At 43.8% G+C, this 19,669-nt stretch overlaps 3 protein-coding genes across 5 annotated transcripts in view; all 3 read left to right on the top strand.

Annotated features, from left to right (window-relative positions):
- Positions 1-997: 997 nt before the first annotated feature.
- LOC124033108 (diphosphomevalonate decarboxylase-like) lies at positions 998-5,267 on the top strand. 2 transcript variants are annotated; one of them, XR_006838316.1, is made up of 10 exons: positions 998-1,299; positions 1,617-1,687; positions 1,792-1,906; positions 2,008-2,154; positions 2,309-2,508; positions 2,629-2,703; positions 2,876-3,094; positions 3,971-4,086; positions 4,171-4,269; positions 4,504-5,267. XR_006838316.1 is itself a non-coding variant. In XM_046345047.1 (10 exons), exons 1-10 carry the CDS (start codon positions 1,224-1,226, stop codon positions 4,582-4,584), a joined length of 1,209 nt encoding a protein of 402 aa, XP_046201003.1. In that variant the 5' UTR covers positions 1,002-1,223; the 3' UTR covers positions 4,585-5,267. The 2 variants fall into 2 exon arrangements, 1 of the variants encoding a protein (XP_046201003.1); XM_046345047.1 differs by having other exon boundaries at positions 1,002-1,299; positions 4,161-4,269.
- A 3,080-nt stretch (positions 5,268-8,347) lies between these two features.
- LOC124033697 (cytochrome b-245 light chain-like) lies at positions 8,348-12,515 on the top strand. Of its 2 annotated transcripts, none has more exons than XM_046345885.1 (6): positions 8,348-8,538; positions 9,962-10,031; positions 10,288-10,362; positions 10,738-10,821; positions 11,029-11,110; positions 11,505-12,515. In XM_046345885.1, the coding sequence occupies exons 1-6, from the start codon at positions 8,517-8,519 to the stop codon at positions 11,700-11,702; spliced, it is 531 nt and encodes a 176-aa protein (XP_046201841.1). In that variant the 5' UTR covers positions 8,348-8,516; the 3' UTR covers positions 11,703-12,515. The 2 variants fall into 2 exon arrangements, with proteins under 2 accessions (XP_046201841.1, XP_046201840.1); XM_046345884.1 differs by lacking the exon at positions 8,348-8,538 and adding an exon at positions 9,157-9,528.
- Positions 12,516-13,563: 1,048 nt separating this feature from the next.
- LOC124033696 (transcription factor 25-like) overlaps positions 13,564-19,669 on the top strand; it is a 31,133-nt gene continuing 25,027 nt past the window's right edge. The window contains exons 1-6 of the mRNA XM_046345883.1: positions 13,564-13,926; positions 14,337-14,486; positions 14,649-14,717; positions 15,284-15,405; positions 15,548-15,613; positions 15,693-15,775. Coding sequence (XP_046201839.1) covers positions 13,705-13,926; positions 14,337-14,486; positions 14,649-14,717; positions 15,284-15,405; positions 15,548-15,613; positions 15,693-15,775 — 712 coding nt within the window. The 5' untranslated portion in view covers positions 13,564-13,704. The remainder of the gene's footprint in view (positions 13,927-14,336; positions 14,487-14,648; positions 14,718-15,283; positions 15,406-15,547; positions 15,614-15,692; positions 15,776-19,669) is intronic.

Below are 19,669 nucleotides of genomic sequence, written 5' to 3'. Positions count from 1 at the left end.
GTCGCAGTTGTAAATGAGAACTTGTTCTCAACTAGCCTACCTGGTTAAATAAAGGTGAAATACAATCAAATAAAACGCACAGTGAGGCGAAGACTTTTGGAGGATGGCCTGGTGTCAAGAATGGCAGAATGATATTCTGCAAAAGGTACAGGGATTGGACTGCTGAGGACTGGGGTAAAGTCATTTTCTCTGATGAATCCCCTTTCTGATTGTTTGGGGCATCTGGAAAAAAGCTTGTCCTGAGAAGACAAGGTGAGCACTACCATCAGTCCTGTGTCATGCCAACAGTAAAGCATCCTGAGACCATTCATGTGTGGGGTTGCTTCTCAGCCAAGGGAGTAGGCTCACTCACAATTTTGTCTTAGAACACAGCCATGAATAAAGAATGGTACCAACACATCTCCCAACCATCCAGGAACAGTTTGGTGACGAACAATGCCTTTTCAAACATGATGGAGCACCTTGCCATAAGGCAAAAGTGATAACTAAGTGGCTCGGGGAACAAAACATTGATATTTTGGGTCCATGGCCAGGAAACTCCCCAGACCTTAATCCCATTGAGAACTCGTGGTCAATCCTCAAGAGGCGGGTGGACAAACAAAAACCCACAAATTCTGACAAACTCCAAGCAGTGATTATGCAAGAATGGGCTGCCATCAGTCAGGATGTGGCCCAGAAGTTAACTGACAGCATGCCAGGGCGGATTGCAGAGGTCTTGGAAAAAGAATGGTCAACACTGCAAATATTGACTCTTTGCATCAACTTCATGTAATTGTCAATAAAAGCCTTTGACACTTATGAAATGCTCGTAATTATACTTCAGTATTCCATAGTAACATCTGACAAAAATATCTAAAGACACTGAAGCAGCAAACTTTGTGGAAATTAATATTTGTGTCATTCTCAAAACTTTTGGCCACGACTGTACTGCATTTATGGATGTGATCATGATACGCCCTCTAAATGTGTCTCTGGCCTCATTTTTCAGGTGACCGTGGTCTGATCGAAAGGATTGGCTGCCTCGTTTCAGTTACGGAACATGAGTGGCTCTAATTGGTGGGAGGTTTAGTCATGTGCGCTACCCCGCCAATCAACAGAAACGTTTTGTAAAGCGCTAAAGTTGTGCAGACATTACTTTATCAGTGGATCTCAAAATTGTAGACAGTCTCGCGTTTCTAGTAATTTTTGTTATTTTATTGATACGGGTTTTACTTTTTATCAAAATGCCCGAGGACAGCGGCAAAGAGCTCACCATGGTAACATGCAGTGCGCCTGTGAATATTGCTGTTATCAAATACTGTGAGTATCGTATGTTCGTTCGTATAATCCACTAACGACATCTATCTGATCGTCTGACTCAGTCAACCAAAGAACACTGTCAACCAAGTGTAGCCTGTCCTTAGATGGCCACATCTAGCTTTATGTAACGTAAATTGTAACATTGACTGAATCTTTAAAGTGCTTGCTCGCCACACTGTAGCCAGGCTTTGGTGTGTGTGCATTGGTACATGACAAATGTATTGCCACAATGATGTAAAAAGAATGTTCTCTGTACACTCTTTGAAACTAACTATGTATTGAATTGTAAATGCTTTGTTGTTCTTGCTGTTTCAAAGGGGGGAAGAGGGATGAGGAGTTGATTCTACCTATAAATTCATCTTTGAGTGTCACATTACATCAAGACCAGGTAAGACTGTAATACTGTACACCAGACACTCGGCAAGTGGCTAAATATTACTGTTAAAACAACAAAAACTAACGATTACTGCCTTGTTTCCTTATTCCTCCCAGCTCAAAACAACCACAACAGTGGCGTGCAGCAGGTTGTTCCAGGAGGATCGTATCTGGCTCAACGGCAAAGAAGAGGACATAACCCAGCCCAGACTACAGTCCTGCCTTAGGGAGAGTGAGTCACTATATGCGATGATATGATAGAGGTAGAGGGGGAAGAGTAAGAGGGCAAAGGACAAGCAATGATGTGTTGTTTTTGGTGGTTTCCTTCCTCAGTTCGGCGCCTGGCCCGTAAGCGACGTAGTGATGGGGAGGCTGATGTAGACACGGCCGGTTTGTCCCATAAAGTCCACATCTGCTCTGTCAACAACTTCCCAACTGCAGCCGGACTGGCCTCCTCTGCTGCCGGCTACGCCTGTCTGGGTAAGAGACTGTGTCCCGTCATAATGGTTTGTACCTAACACAGTATTAAATGGATCAAATGAAGTAAAAGCTTGTGTGAAACTAGTTTTATGCTTACTCCTTCTTTTCCTTTTGTCTCACTATCTTGTCTCCTCACTCCACTCTCCTGTTCCAGTGTACACCCTGTCCCAGGTGATGGGAGTGGAGGGGGAGTTGTCTGTGGTTTCTAGGCAGGGTTCAGGCAGTGCCTGTAGGAGTATGTATGGGGGCTTCGTCCAGTGGATTATGGGCCAGCAAGGAGATGGCAAGGACAGTCTGTCCCAGCAGGTGGAGCCAGAGACTCACTGGCCTGAGCTCAGGGTCCTTGTACTGGTGGTAGGTCTCTCTGATCATTACTGAAGTTGGCTTTGTCTGTAGCAAATGTTGGCATATACATTTCTCCCATGTCTTTAATAATCTCAACACCCCCATCTCTGTCTCCCTCTCTCTTTTTAGGTCAGTGCCGAGAGGAAACCAGTTGGCAGCACTTCTGGCATGCAAACTAGTGTAGAGACGAGCATTCTCCTGAAGGTATACACACACACACACACACACACACACACACACACACACACACACACACACACACACACACACACACACACACACACACACACACACACACACACACACACACACACACACACACACACACACACAGTTATATGTTATTAACCCTTAACCTTTGCGCTCTCCCCCTCAGCACCGGGCAGACTCTGTGGTCCCAGCCAGGATGAAGGAGATGATTGAGGCTGTACATAAGAGGGACTTTATTGCATTCGCTGAACTGACCATGAAGGACAGCAATCAGTTCCATGCCACTTGCCTGGACACCTACCCACCCATCTTCTACCTCAACGACGTGTCGCGCCGTGTTATCAACCTTGTGCACCGCTATAACCGTCACTACAGGGAAACAAAGGTGAACACCATCAGGAAGTTAGTTCTTTCTTTTAGTCATGGAAATGTGCTAGTCATATGGAACATTGACAGTTCTACAAGGGGTCTAAGCTAAGAAGCAGAACAAGGTGCAGTAATTGTTGATATTCAGATATTATGAAATAGAGATGTGAAACTGGTAGTATTTCTACAGTTCAAGAAGAACAGAAAATATGTTAACAAGCCCAAGTATAGATGTGGTAAAGAAGTCAATGGAACTTGACCAAAACAATGGAAACGCCATGGAAAGATCCAGAATCCTCCTTATTTCCCCTAAGTGGAATTAGCCTACATTTAGGCTATTGTTTATGTGTATTTCACACTATATTATCCGATTTTTACCACAATAATGATTGTATTGATGTCAACAATACATGTTCATGTCATCGTCACCAATCAACTGCATTACAGTTAGAAAAAGACTGACTACCACCACTGATTTCTCTATGCTACCAGCTTATATGAACGGGAGTTAGCATTTAGCAGTCACTTCTTCTGAACCTGAAAAGAGACTACTTCTAAATGTTATGCATTGAAAACAGCCAAGTATATCCAAATCGGACTTTGTAAACACATTGTGGGCCTGTTACAATACATTGATCATGACGGATTTGACGAATATCCACTTTTGTTAGATCAGATTTATTGAATGTGCACCAATCCGCCATCCTTCTGCGTTCTATTGACCTCTTTACCGTGTCTATGACCTAGTACTTCTTCATGAGTCTCAGAGGACTAGTGAAGCATCACATCCCTCCTTCTGACACTGTTATAACACTGCTGTAACAAAGCAATAACTTTGGTCCAGAGTTCTTTTCCTGAGTTTAAGCAGTGACCAATGTTTTCTCTTCTCCACCAGGTGGCATACACATTTGATGCAGGTCCCAATGCAGTGATCTACACTCTTCAGCAGAATGTGGAAGAGTTTGTCCAGGTGGTCAAACACTTCTTCCCACCAGAGACCAATGGAGGACAGTAAGTTTCTCACAAACACACACTCAGACAGTCAGACAACACTCCCTCCTGTGACTTTACCTGTCTCACGTCAGGTTTCTACAGGGTCTTCCGGTTGCCCCAACAACACTATCTGAGGAGCTGAAGCAGGCCATTGGTATGGAGCCCATGGTGAAGGGAATCTGCTATATAATCAGCACTAAGGTACACACACACATAGGCAGCACCCTCCGGGTCTTTGCCCGTTTCCTGTGCATCTCTGCGGGTTGGCGTAGTGGAGGGTTTTGGGGAGAGAGCTTGATGCTCTCTCCAACCAGCTTACGGGAAATCACCAGGAATGCAGATCCCATAAACACACACATTATGTTTGGATCTGCTACATATTGATGTGATATTAAGTTGGTTTGTCTGAGGGATTATTTCTGATTTGTGTATAAGGCTGGACCTGGACCTCGCGTGGTGGAGGACCCTAGTGAGCATCTGCTTGGATCTGATGGGCTGCCCAAGGAGAGTGCATGATGCAAGCCAGCCTCCCAGCTGGGCAGAGACAGAACTCTTTGATGAAAAGAAAGACCAGACATATTAACAATCAACAATTCCAATTCAATCAATTGGATACATATGCATGGATGTAGTCATAAAAGGGGCAATCTGCAGTTGCTATATCCATGTTTGGACTTATAAATGTATTATATGTAACCATTGAAGAAGATAATTTATAAATGCTGCATGAGTTTTAGTTCAACTGTCGTACCCCATCAGAACTCCAAATATAAGCTTGTTTTACTACAATGTTTGTAAACAAAGTAAATGTAAACAAACATTTAAAACATGGTTATAACTATAATTTTGATATCATGCATGGTCAGTCCTTGCATCCATAGCGCTGTCTATAATTTTGAGAGTGGTTACATTTCTCCAGCCCCATCCCTCAGCTTTTTACCAAAACTAAGGATTGCCCCTTTAACTGGAGCGAAACAACCACACACGGCTGAATACCTCTAACACTGTTGACTAGTGCTTCATTCGGACACTTTTCCTATTGCGAGTTTGGATTAAATGTTTTGTAATGTTAAAGATGTAGGGATGCCTTGTGAGAATGATCAGAAATGTTTTAGTACTTTGATAACTGTAAACTTTGATTTATGAAGATTATGTACATGATTATGTCCATGTTATTAAAATATAATGGTTAACAGTCACCTTTAGAGTGAGTGAATCAAGAATCTAATTGAAATTGTTAACCATTCAAAAGGATTATAAATTACAGTATTGAGAACAATGTCAGTGCTTTAGTATAAGAGCTGGATATATAGACTACATGTCATCTTCAGAGGTGGCACCACAGGTCCCAGAGGGGTAGGGGCATTTTTTTCTCTCCTGATGGTAACCAGGTAAAACTACAAAAACTCTACAACCTAGTTGTAGCAGGGACCTTAAGGGTTGCTCTATTGCCTGGAGCAAGTGAACTGAGCTTTCAGGCAAGTTGAGTCTGCTTTAAAGTTGCCCCAGCTAAAAATGTTTTACTGAAAACAACAAAACCGTAAGGAATTCCAATAGGCATAGCCTAAAACTGTTCTTTCTGCTTCATCCCCCATTGTTTAAGTCAGGGTGTCATGGCAGATTTCCTTCTCTTCCTCTGAAGAGGTGTAGCAAGGATCAGACCAAAATGCAGCGTGGTAAGTGTCCATGGTTTTTAATGAGAAAAACAAAATAACAAAGTGAAAACCCGAAAACAGTCCCATGTGGCACAAACACTGACACAGGAAACAATCACCCACAAATCCCAACACAAAACAGGCTACCTAAATATGGTTCCCAATCAGAGACTATGACTAACACCTGCCTCTGATTGAGAACCATATCAGGCCAAACATAGAAATAGACAAACTAGACACACAACATAGAATGCCCACCCAGCTCATGTCCTGACCAACACTAAAACAAGGAAAACACACAAAAACTATGGTCAGAATGTGACAGTGCCCCCCCCCCCCCTCTCTGGACCGAGGGGCAGCTCAGTACCGAGGGGTAGCTCATGACCGAGGGGTAGCTCATGACCGAGGGGTAGCTCAGGCCTGAGGGGTACCCTAGGACTGAGGGGTACCCTAGGACTGAGAGGTAGCTCAGGACTGAGAGGTAGCTCAGGCAGGTTGACGACTCTGGCGGATCCAGGCTGACTGGCGGCTCTGGCGGATCCCGGCCGAATGGTGGCTCTGGCGGATCCTGGCTGACTGGCGGATCTTGGCCGTCTGGCGCATCCTGACCGACTGGCGGCTCCTTGCAGACTGGCGGCTCTGGCGGCTGCTTGCAGACTGGCGGCTCTGGCGGCTCCTTGCAGACTGGACAGGCGGGAGACTCAAGCAGTTCTGGACAGGCGGGAGACTCTAGCAGCTCTGGACAGGCGGGAGACTCTAGCAGCTCTGGACAGGCGGGAGACTCTAGCAGCTCTGGACAGGCGGGAGACTCTAGCAGCTCTGGACAGGTGGGAGACGCTAGCAGCTCTGGACAGGCGGGAGACTCTAGCAGCTCTGGACAGGCGGGAGACTCTAGCAGCTCTGGACAGGCGGGAGACTCTAGCAGCTCTGGACAGGCGGGAGACTCTAGCAGCTCTGGACAGGCGGGAGACTCTAGCAGCGCTGGAGAGGAGGAAGGCTCTAGCAGCACTGGACAGGCGAGGCGCACTCTAGGCCTGGTGCGTGGTGCTGGTGGTACTGGGCCGAGAACACGCATCTCAGGGAGAGTGCGGGGAGGAGGAACAGGGAGTACTGGCTCTGGACACGCACAGGAAGCCTGGTACGGGGAGCTGTCACCGGAGGGCTGGTGCGTGGAGGTGGCATTGGATAGACAGGACCGTGCAGGCACACTGGAGCTCTTGAGCACCGAGCCTGCCCAATGCTCCCGGTCGGTTGAATGCTCCCGGTCGCCCTGCCAGTGCGGCGCGGTGGAATAGCCCGCACTGGGCTCTGCAGGCGAACCGGGGACACCATGCGTAAGGCTGGTGCCATGTACGCCGGCCCAAGGAGACGCATTGGAGACCAGATACGTAGAGCCGGCTTCATGGCACTTGGCTCGATGCCCACTCTAGCCCGGCCGATACGAGGAGCTGGTATGTACCGCACCGGGCTATGCACCCGCACAGGGGACACTGTGCGCTCCACAGCATAACACGGTGCCTGCCCGGTCTCTCTCGCTCTCCGGTAAGCACAGGAAGTTGGCGCAGGTCTCCTACCTAGCTTCGCCATACTTCCTGTGTTACCCCCAAGACATTTCTGGGGCTGACTCTCAGGCTTCCTTGCCAGCCGTGTTCCCTCGTATCGCCAGCTCCTCTCTCTGGCTGCCTCTGCTCTCCTAGCTGCCTCCACCTGTTCCCATGGAAGGCGATCCTTACCCGCCAGGATCTCCTCCCATGTGTAGCAACCCTTGCCGTCCAAAACGTCCTCCCATGTCCATTCCTCCTTGCGCTGCTCCTGCTGCCGCTGCCTGTCACCACGCCGCTTGGTCCTGTTGTGGTGGGTGATTCTGTCACGGCAGATTTCCTCCTTTTCCTTTGAAGAGGTGTAGCAAGGATCGGACCAAAATGCAGCATGGTAAGTGTCCATGGTTTTTAATGAGAAAAACTGAACATGAACACAAAAACAAAATAACAAAGTGAAAACCCGAAACAGTCCCATGTGGCACAAACACTGACACAGGAAACAATCACCCACAAATCCCAACACAAAACAGGCTACCTAAATATGGTTCCCAATCAGAGACTATGACTAACAACTGCCTCTGATTGAGAACCATATCAGGCCAAACATAGAAATAGACAAACTAGACACACAACATAGAATGCCTACCCAGGGACCAACACTAAAACAAGGAAAACACACAAAAACTATGGTCAGAACGTGACATAGGGTTCCCAAACATGTTCCTGTGCCCCTCTCCCTCAGCACTGCACAGCTGATTCAAATAACTAACTCATCATCAAGCTTCGTTGACTTCTAGGGCAAAAAACAAAATGTGCGCCCAGTGGGGGGCCCAGGACTAAGTTTGGGAAACCCTGGTTTAAGTGCAAGTTGGACAATTTATGTCTGCTGGGCAAGTTGAGCCTGCTCTATATTACAACAGGTAAACGTTTCCCCCTATGACCAAATCATGACAGGCAACAAAGTTAGTTAAGGCAAAGATTATGTATAGAATGACAAGGGTTACGGTCCAAACACTTAAAAGACGCACCCTCGTCCACTTACCCTCGCCTTATGCCCTTGGGGGAATCCCAGTTGCCTTAGAGTGGCGGTCCAAAGAAAGGGAGGATTTGCAACGTAAGCACCTTAGCCCTCGTTTTTAGTCGGCTTTGCGAGTGTATAATTATGTTCACTCCGGGGACTGAAACTCCCCAATTCAATTCACGACGATTGTACGTCCGCTAAGAAAAGTCAGAGAACTCGAAAACAACATCAATGGAGAAGTCAACATACACGTGTAAGTAAAAACAAATGCAAATTAGTTCGAAATTGTGCTACTAATGCACAAACAAGTCAAATAAAAAAGTAAATACGTTTTTGTTTGGTTATCTTTTGGAAATTGTAGAAATAAAACACGTCATCAGAAGTGTCCACTTAATTTGAGGGTATAGGGTGTGTATTTTAAGTGTTCGGGGCGCAATTTATTGTCTCTCTACCCTAACAATGGAGTCGTTGTCCACAAAACGGAACAGGTTAATAAGTATAGCTGGTTGTCTAGCTTCTGCCTATCCTATTTTTGGATTTGGTGGATACATCTCATGATGTTTTACAATTTTTGAATATTCGTTGAGTGTTGTTGATGTCAACCGCCTTTATTCAATGGAAAGAGAGATGCTGCTAGCTTCATGCATAGCCACCTCGAGAGAAAAAACATGTATTTCACCTTTATTTAACCAGGTAGGCTAGTTGAGAACAAGTTCTCATTTACAACGGCGACCTGGCCAAGATAAAGCAAAGCAGTGCGACACAAACAACAACACAGAGTTACACATGGGATAAACAAACATACAGTCAATAACATAATATAAAAACAAGTCTATATACAGTGTGTGTAAATGAGGTAAGGCAATAAATAGGCCATAGAGGTGAAATAAGCGATAGAAACGAAACAACGTCACCTGCTTGTATCATACAGATTTTTGGCCGAGTAGGCGCTCTCGCCTCGCCTCTTCCTCTCTGCTTAATGTTTACTCCACCCAGGTCACATCCCCAACCCTTTTACCTATCGCTCAGAAGTTACGAGACCGAGGGACGGACAAGGCGGCTGCTACCACCCACCTTTCTTCCTCCAACATTTGTACATTTTCACTTTCCATAATAATCGAACGTGACAACCGCGATCAGTTGGATAACTGCGGAAGGGGTACTGTTGGTCCGAACGGAGACAGAATGGGGAAAATAGAATGGGCTATGTGGGCCAATGAACAGGCTCTGGCGGCGGGGCTCAGTGAGTAGAGAACTTTTGCCAAGTTTAGACATCTGAGTTTGGCATTTGTATAATGGTATCAACTGTTAAAGGAATGTATAATCCCATTACGTGTGAGTTATTACTGTATAAGAATATGCTTTTTTCCAGTAGGGTACGAATAACAAACATTGGTCATTAAAACCGACCAAAAACAAAATGTATAAAATTTTCCAGACAAAAATATTATAAATCATGAAATTATATTGGTAGTGAGAATATTGGAAAAGTAAAAAATATCTGTATAAAACACCAAATCAAATCAAATTGGGAAAAAAGTATACAAATTATTTGGTTCTTGGCACATTTTGATTTGAAAGTTACAGTATATATATAAAAAAGTGTCTTCAACTGTGACTTGCAGGAACTGTTTTGATAAACCAAAACATTTCTTCTTCCTACTTCCTCATTTCAGTTCTCCTTACTGGTGGCATAGTGGGGGTGGCCGGCCAGTTCAGGGACTGGGAGTTTGCTGCTTATGCTATGTATCCTTTCACTGGTGCAGAGCTGTCTCTCACAGTATAATTCCATGTACAAAAATGTATCTATTGTTGTGATTAAATGCTGAGTTACCATTGACACGTCACAAGGAAATGTTTGTAGATGCATTATAGACATCTACACCATCATTTATCTTATTTGTGCATTTATGTCAAGATGAGACCCAAATGTATATTTGCATTGTATAGTGAGGTCCAGGTGTAGCTGTTGTTGTTGAGTAACCTTGACTGGTGTGCCCAGAGCTGCAGGGGTGTTTGTTTGTCTACTAGAGTACCCAAGGGGCAAGAGAAACAAGGGCACCAGTGTAGAAAGGACGTGAGTACCCACATATGTAACAGTATTGCTTCCGTCCTTCTCCTCACCTCTAGCTGGGCTCGAACCAGGGACCCTCTGCACACAGACAACAGGCACCCTCGAAGCATCGTTACCCATCGCTCCACAAAAGCTGCGGCCCTTGCAGAGCAAGGGGAACAACTACTTCAAGGTCTCAGAGCGAGTGACGTCACCGATTGAAACGCTATTAGCGTGCGCCCCGCTAACTAGCTAGCCATTTCACATCGGTTACACTCTGTGAAGTCACTCTGACAGTGATGCAACAGATATGAGTCCACCAGTTGAAAGCAAGTCATAAGCAAGTCTTCATTACTGAAAGTTCACGATAAATATCTCTTAATATTGTGATTCTTCCAGGGGTCAGTACTGCTTCACTGTCTGTGTGAAGTCATTCGGCCCACTGACCAGGAACTACTATGTCAGAGCATTTCTACATGCAGCGTGAGTACATTGTGTGTCAGTCTAGTCAGATCTCTGGGCTGAGACAACATTCTTTCCATTCACTGTCTCCTTCCAGCTGTATCAGAGACAGGTTGTGTCATTGTGCACAGTCATTCTCGACACCATCTTCATTGTTTAAATATCACATTGCATGTTATCAGTGCCTTGCCTTTGTAACACTCTTTCTCTGTGTGTGGGTGTTTATAGGATCTGCGTTCCTGGTGGTTTCATCCTTGCAGCTGTTCTTGGCTGTGTCTGCCTCGGAATAGCTAGCCTCATCTACCTTGCGGTTAGTATTTCAAGTATTCGACCCAAGTTAGGTGGTCAGACACCAACAAGGTAGTGTTGTTGTCTGACCGCCATATAGAGGCAGTGTGATAAATCTAATTGGTGCAATATCTGCTGATGCTATCAGTTGATGCAACACTCAGGTTTCCTGTATGAACCTACTGTACTTGATTTACAAGGAAGTGTTTGTTTTCCCTCTGGTATTTTTATTGAGACATTATTAGCTAGTTAAGAAACCTAGCCTGTCAGGGGAGTAACTTGGCTGTAATCACCTATTGTTGTTGGGAATCCAGTGCATGCATGTTTCTAGAGAGCAGCACCAGAGCAAGCCATTTATCTATGTTATTGAGGGAGCCTGAATGATCTTTTGTCTATTGTGTCTGTATGTCTTCCAGGCGGCCATCCGAGGGGAGCAGTGGGAGCCCATCCTGCCCTGGAAGGAGAGTGCCCGTAAGCCGGTGGGAGAGAGCATCAAGCTCCCTCCCCAGAACCCTCCACCACGCCCACCTGCAGAGATGCGCAGGAAACGGGCAGAGGACCCGGAGGCGGCTGCCTATGTCAACCCCATCGCTGTCACTGCCAATGATGACTAGATCCCCTTACTGTTCCTCCATCAGGCCTGTTGGGCTAAGCTCACTCAGGTTAGCTTATGGTTCCACTGAGCCCCAACCAAAACAGATCTACAGTGGAGCCCCACCCAGGCCATGCTCAGTCCCGACTGCCTTTGGCTGAGGGCCGAATCCTAAATTGAGATGGATAAGCTTACGTAACTTAGGTTTTCTGTAAATTGGGAATTGGAGTCAATGGGAATTTTTTATGGACTGGTATCAAGTTTGGAATCAGGCCTCAGAGAGTAGAGGGTTGTGGAGAGGACACACTGCTGCTGATGTTTGATGATGTATAAGGGATTGTATTGAACTGAGATGTTGCTGTGCCTTAGTTACTGCAAAAGGGGTGTGTCCTATATCTCTGCACCACCTGCCACATCTCTTTCAGTTATAATTTTGGTCCCCAAAAGGCTTTGGAATGTAAATGGAAAAGTTTGTATTCTTGTTGTGACAGTAAGTTATTTTGAGAGCAATTGAACAAATGGATGTGGATGAGAATCAACCACATTAACTGGCACAGACCTAATGAAATTATTTTAAAAGAGAATGAATGGCTATTTCTACATTTTGTATCCTCAAAATATACTGTATTATTTTACACTGGAATGTTAATTGTTTATAAGCAAGCGCTGGTTTGCGTTATCTATTTCTCTTTTTGGTCGGTTTACTATGTCAGTGGTCAACTAGCTGTATTATGGACAGTTGTGTATTCACCTCTCTACAAAATAATGTATGTCTATGTTTTATGCTTGTTATGCTTTTGATACAATCTGAAAATAAACATAGTTATTCTAGTTATTTAAAATGTGCATGTTTACCATATAACAATTTATGTTTCTGTCTGTTTCATCATTGATGAACTGTGGGTTTGGAATGACAATTACGTGTCATGTCTCAAGTTGTACATTTCCTCTTTTCTAATAGTTCCTATGAACCCTATGCATTTAATGGGTTCCTTCTCACAGCGCAACACACAAAGACGCTCACACACTTTATTACGACACATTGGAAGTTCGTGCACTATTCAGATCATACACAGCCACAGAGATGTCATACATTAGTTATAACAGATTATGTTTATATACCCTAATGATATTTCCAGAGGTTGTGACATACACACACATTTCTTTTCTCCATATGAAGCAACTTCTTCATTCCTATGGTCATAGGTGACCTTTACCTCAAGAATTAGGAATATAATGTGTGTTTCCTTGAGTGCTCTGAGTTTGGCAACCATTACATCATAACAGCAACAGGAACAGGTGAAACTTCCTCATTGGTTTATCTGTGTTATACTCCGTCTAATTTATTAGTTATAACGGCCATTTCTTGACACCATGACACACTGCACCTGTTCATAGCCCATCTGTTAACAGCCCATCTATCTACCTCATACCCATACTGTATTTATTTATTTTGCTCCTTTGCACCCGAGTATCTCTACTTGCACATTCATCTTCTGCACATCTACCATTCCAGTGTTTAATTGCTATATTGTCATTACTTCACCACCATGGCCTATTTACTGCCTTAACTCCCTAATCTTACCTAATTTGCACTCACTGTATATAGACTTTTTTGTTTTCTTTTTTTCTACTGTATTATTGACTGTATGTTTTGTTTATTCCATGTGTAACTCTGTGTTGTTGTATGTGTCGAATTGCTATGCTTTATCTTGGCCAGGTCGCAGTTGCAAATGAGAACTTGTTCTCAATATTTCCCAATAATCGTCTTTAATTCCCATTTGTGTTAACGAATTTTCAGAGCCTTTGTCCTTACGCACTACTGCTATCTAGTGGTACAAAGGTAAACGGCAGCGAACTGTGATAAAACGAAAATAGTTGGCATGCACCAAGATTGTCTACATGGAGCACCCGTAGAATAAACTCTTTGGCATGCGGATTTTGCTCATGTTGTTCATGGCTGAAGCTGGGTCAAATCCCAGCTGAACCATAACCCATCTTCGTGACAACTCTGTCCCGGGAAGATGTCGAGCCGTGCTCTGAGGAGGTTGAAGGGGAAACAGCGGGGGCAGGAGGCCCTGGACCTCGGTGATCTTGCCCCAGGTGAAGGGCCAGAGCCAGAGGAGCAGGCTGCGGATGTTGAGGAAGAAGAAGAGGAACTGGAAGAAGCTGTTCTCCAGCCTGTTAAGAGCAGCATCAGAAAAGCTAAGAAGAATAAGAAAAACTTGAGCAACATTTACGAACTGGTGGAGTGTTTCTCCTTTTCTAACACACATTGCAAAATGTTTACGAAATGTCTCGCTAACTGCCACGTAGCTCCACCCCCTAGGCTACATAACTGTGTGACAAAGCTAGCTAGCTATGCTAGTCAATGAAAAAAGCAGCAGGACACAGTGACATATGCAGACTGTCAACAAATCAAACCAGCATTATACTGACTAACCGATTTTGCCTGGCCAGACAGGAGTCATACAGTACACCCCCTTGCCTTGACCATATGAATGTCACGATGATGGGTTGTAATCCCAATGGCAGGAAATTAAGGCAGAGACTAACCAGAGATTAATTAAAACTGTGCAATGTAGAGATTTAATCTCTGATATACAACCTTAACCTGAGCCTTTCTGTCCTTCTTGCTGGAACCACATCACTGCAGATATGTGACGCAGAGAATGAAGCAGAGAAAGCCACGACGGATGAAGACACAGTGAAGTCAGAAGAACAGAATGGTGATGAAAGCAAGGAGAAGAGTGACAGCGAGGAAACAGAGAAGAGAGATGCACAGCCTGAGACGGGAGCTGCGAAGGTGAGGAGAGAGACGGACGCCCCTGATACACTGTAGTCTCCACAGTACTATGGGGTATTGTGAGCCCCATTCCTCCTCAGTCTTGTTGTTATTATGGATGATCGATCTAGTCGAAATGTTTTGAAGAGTTGTCTAATAGTTTTTATTTTCTCATGATGTCAGTCTGGAGATAAAACAAGCAAGAAAAAGAAGAAAAAGAAGAAGAAAAAGAACACTACAGGAGATAAACAGGTATAAAGCATCAGTCCATCTTGACAAATCACTTCTACATATGTCCCCCAATGTGAGGGCACTGTTGTGCACATTGCCATATCACCACTGTTGTGCACATTGCCATATCACCACTGTTGTGCACATTGCCATATCACCACTGTTGTGCACATTGCCATATTAACCACTGTTGTGCACATTGCCATATTAACCACTGTTGTGCACATTGCCATATTAACCACTGTTGTGCACATTGCCATATTAACCACTGTTGTGCACATTGCCATATTAACCACTGTTGTGCACATTGCCATATTAACCACTGTTGTGCACATTGCCATATTAACCACTGTTGTGCACATTGCCATATTAACCACTGTTGTGCACATTGCCATATTAACCACTGTTGTGCACATTGCCATATCACCACTGTTGTACACATTGCCATATTAACCACTGCTGTGCACATTGCCATATTAACCACTTGCTTTAGCAGCATTTTATTGTGTATTGAGGCTATGGGGGTGCTGCCCTGACGCCGTCTCACTCCGTCACATTGGCTGCTCTGTCTTATGTGTGGTTGTCAGGAGGGAGCTGGGGATGACATTGACGCGTTGCTGGAGACCATAGAGCAGTCTAATGGACTGACCCTGCAGAGTGAGGGCTGTGGAGGCTCAGACAACAGGCCTGTGCTCTATGTGGAACACAGGTGAGTAGGTTAACAGCACAGCAGCCAATCAGACATCAGGTGTCTTAGTGGGGTAATGTCATACAATCATAATATACTTAATTTATGGCAGTCATTTACCAGTGATACATTTTATTGGGACATACCATATTTTGTTTGTTAGGAACCTGAATCCTGAGACGGAGTTGAAGAGATACTTTGGAGCTCGAGCAGTTCTTGGAGATCAAAGGTAAGATCTTCAAAGAACTCCTACTAACTACTACTATTAAAGGTTACAGTGTAAGGCCATCTCATAATTCTTTCCTCAGACCTCGTCAGAGACAGAGACAGTTCCATCGCAGCACCTGGATGACCATCCCTAAAAACACCTGGCCACGCTTCAGTCGCCCAGGTCAGACCTACACTCAACTTCTCACACTCGGCATCGCTCAGAACGCTGAAAGCCTTGTGAATAAATACTATTTATGCAACATTTAACATAAATGTTTTTGTGGATGCAAATTTAATTAAGTATCTCCCATGACAAAGTCACAAAACAAAAGATAATGCCCTCATACTAGGGCTGTCCCCAACCCCAACCCCAAAAATGATCAGTCAACCATTGGTCTAAATTTTAAAACGTGCATTTTTCCATATATTTTGGGCTCCCGAGTGGCGCAGCTGTCTAAGGCGCTGCATCTCATTGCTAGAGGCGTCACTACAGACACCCTGGTTTGAGTCCAGGCTGTATCACAACCAGCCGTGATTGGGAGTCCCATAGGGCGGCGCACAATTGGCCCACGTCGTCCGGGTTTGGCTGGGGTATGCGTCATTGTAAATAAGAATTTATTCTTAATTGGCTTGCCTAGTTAAATAAAGGTTAAATAAATAAAATAAAAATATATATATATATATATATATGACATGTGCTATATGTTTTAATCAAATCAACTATATGCACTGAGCTTGTCTGATGCTTTAAGCGAACTGTTTGATTAAATATTTAAGACACACATCAACAGTGTATAGCACTGTCCATGTTGCTGAAGCCATTTCTGACTGAAAAGTTATGTTACCGAAATCCCTAATTTGTTTAGGAAAAACATTCCCTATTCCCTCAACCCTTGCTCTCTCTACGTGACACAGGTATGCTTTGCATGCACGTGACCAATAGGGCCTGACATATAGCATATCATAATCACATCAATAAATTGGTTATAACAATCTCTGAACACCGTAAGACATACACCGTAACACAAACACTCAAACAGGCAACAGAAGCAGGAACTGCCTTATTTCTGTAGATATATATGGATGATTTATAAAGCCAGGCACATTTAACAGTTAGACTATTGATTATAGACCTAATTAAGTTGAGGTTTCCTCTCTCCTCACTTAGTCAATTAAGACAAGGGTTGTTTTCTCATCTCCTGACTCTGCTGCTGCCTCTGTTGCATTGTTATCAACACCAATATGCCGGTGAACTTTGCTATTAGCAACATGGTCTAAGCAAAGGCGACAATTCAACAGCGCACTGATGTTTCAGAACTGCAGACAGCAACCACTGTCCAACGCAGGAGAAAGCACATTAGTTATAAAATAATATAATTGTATTTTTGTTGCACCATTGTTCTTACGTAGTATAAGCATATACAATTCCAGTATCACGTCTTAGACTGATGGGCTGTTCCATCCGCACGGCCTTCACAATGGATCAGTCCACTCAGACAGGCGCAAATCAGACAGGTGTCATGTACAGCATGATTGTTATTATTATTTTATTTTTTTGCTTCTGCTCAACTAAAGAAATCTTGGTCGACCAAACAATCGACCAGTCGACTAAATGAGGTTAGCCCTACCTCATACAGTATTTTAGTGTAACTATGATGGCATAAATTAAGTTCATGTAAACAATTGAGAGGCATTACAGGATCCCCATTAGCTGCTGCCAAGGCAGCCGCTATTCTTCCTGGGGTCCAAACAGGAACAGACAAATAAGCTTGGGTGATACCCCGGTATGCAGTATAAATGGTTTATTTCAAAATACCGACTGTATGATTTTCAATATCGTTCAGAAATTAATAATAAAACATAATTTTTGGGGTTAAGGGCACCCCTGCCTCGTGAGGTTGCATACTACTTCACTGCTTATAAATATAATTTAAGTATTACTATAAGAAATCTAAGATGTGTCAAATAAATTATATCCAGCTCATGGCTCCAGCTATGCATTTGGTTTCCTAACTTGCTAGCTAAGTGGCTAGATGTCAAGATCAAGGTTCTTGGTTACAGAAGAGACATTCAATCCCCTCCTGGATCAAGATCCATGTTGCCTAAATGGTTTTGTGTGTAAATAAAACAAAATATATTTTTATTTTATTTATATTAATTATTATTTGAAATAGTGCCCCTTATGTGCATTTTGTGTAATACCATATACCCCGATATGTTACAGAAACGGTATGATGGTAAGAAAATCTGGATACTGCCCAACCCTACAAAACAACACATCAAAACAATAGTCTACATCATAAATAAATCAATACATTACAACAAACATTGTGTACTATACAAATTCACACTGCTCCACCATTACAAATGTACAGTCTAAAATGTACAATATTACAATGTGTGTATCTCTTCGCACTCCACGTTGTGAGGTGTTGTTTTATATTTTTTAAATCTGATTTTATTGCTAGTTTGGGTTACTTGATGTGGGAGAGAGTTCCATGTAGTCTTGGCTCTATGAAGTACTGTGCGTTTCCTAACCTCTGTTCTGGCCTTAAGGCAGGCCTCTACAACCCTGTTCCCGGAGAGCTACCATCCTGCAGGTCTTCACTCCAACCCTAATCTAGCACACCTGATTCTAATAATTAGCTGGTTGGTAAACTGAACCATCTTATTTACAACTGGGGTTGGAGCGGAAACCTACAGGAAGGTAGCTCTCCAGGAACAGGGTCGGAGACCCCTGCCTTAGGAACTGTGATGAAACCCTTGGTGGCATGTCTTGTAGGGTATGTATGGGTGTCTGAGCTGTGTGTTAGCTGTTTGAACAGATTGTTTGGTGCTTTCAACACATCAATCCCTCTCACAAAGACAAGTAGTGATGCAGTCAGTCTGTCCTCTACTTTGAGCCAGGAGAGATTTACAGGCATGTTTTTGAAATGAGCTCTCTGTGTAGTGTACATTTAAGGGCCAGCCACGCTGTAACTCCAGACTCCACTATACTGTAGCTCCAGTTCTCTGAAATACATGTTGATATGCCAGTTTCTATTTATTAGGATTCAATCAATTATGCTTATTTGAATCCCCATCTCCTCGTGCTAACGCCTCTGTGTTGAGCAACAAGGCGACATTATCACATTCAGAATTGTCATCTGTGGCACTCTTAAGACTCCTGGTTCAGTTTGGGTAGCGTATAACCAATCAAGAGTAGCAGCAGAAGAAAGTACATGTTAACAGCAGTGGGCACCTGAAGCCTTGTTGACAGAGACAGCTTTTCTGGGTAGGATCACACTAAAGGCTGTGCTCTGTGGCTTTAAACGTTGCCCTATGACGTCTTGTTAAAAAACAATCCAATCACCACATGTCATTAATCAAGTGCTGCCTAGCCCTCTGACTCAAAGACTCTATTGATGTTTGGGAAAGACTCCATTGATGTTTGGGTCCATAGTGCCCCTGGTGTTGTGGGATACTGGGATGTTTAAACCAGAGCTGAAGTTGAAGAAGAATCAGAGTCTCTGTTATGTCAGTGTTAGCTACTCCTCAGGGTGTTAAAGCTCCCCCAAACTCAAGGCTTCTGCAATCACCTGACTGGAGATTTGGTCTGGGAAATATCATTTCCCTCCCAAAATATAGATGGGTGATTTTATCTTTTACCTCTCACTTTTTGAGTGGTCTCAGTGCCTTGGCTTGAATGTGGTACACCAGGACTGCTGTGTCACCGTGAAATGCTTCCCTCTCCTTAGCCCAAAGTGTGTTCATTCAAATCCTAGGGTGCTATACTGTACATGGGCATGGAATGAATGGGACAGATTGCAATTTTTATTCCACTTAAATATCTATGGTGCATTCGGAAAGTATTCAGACCCCTTGATTTTTCCACATTTTGTTACGTTACAGCCTTATTCTAAAATTATTATTTTTTTCTCATCAATCGACACACAATCCCATAATGACAAAGCGAAAATAGATTTATAGAAATGTATTCAAAATAAAAAAACAGAAATGCCTTATTCACATAAGTATTCAGACCCTTTAATATGAGACCCGAAATTGAGCTCAGGGACATCCTGTTTCCATTGAT

This window comes from Oncorhynchus gorbuscha, linkage group LG04 (assembly GCF_021184085.1).
Source record: "Oncorhynchus gorbuscha isolate QuinsamMale2020 ecotype Even-year linkage group LG04, OgorEven_v1.0, whole genome shotgun sequence".
Taxonomy (NCBI): domain Eukaryota; kingdom Metazoa; phylum Chordata; class Actinopteri; order Salmoniformes; family Salmonidae; genus Oncorhynchus; species Oncorhynchus gorbuscha.
Note: the sequence above shows the minus strand (reverse complement) of the source record. Positions and strands in the feature narration are given on the sequence as shown.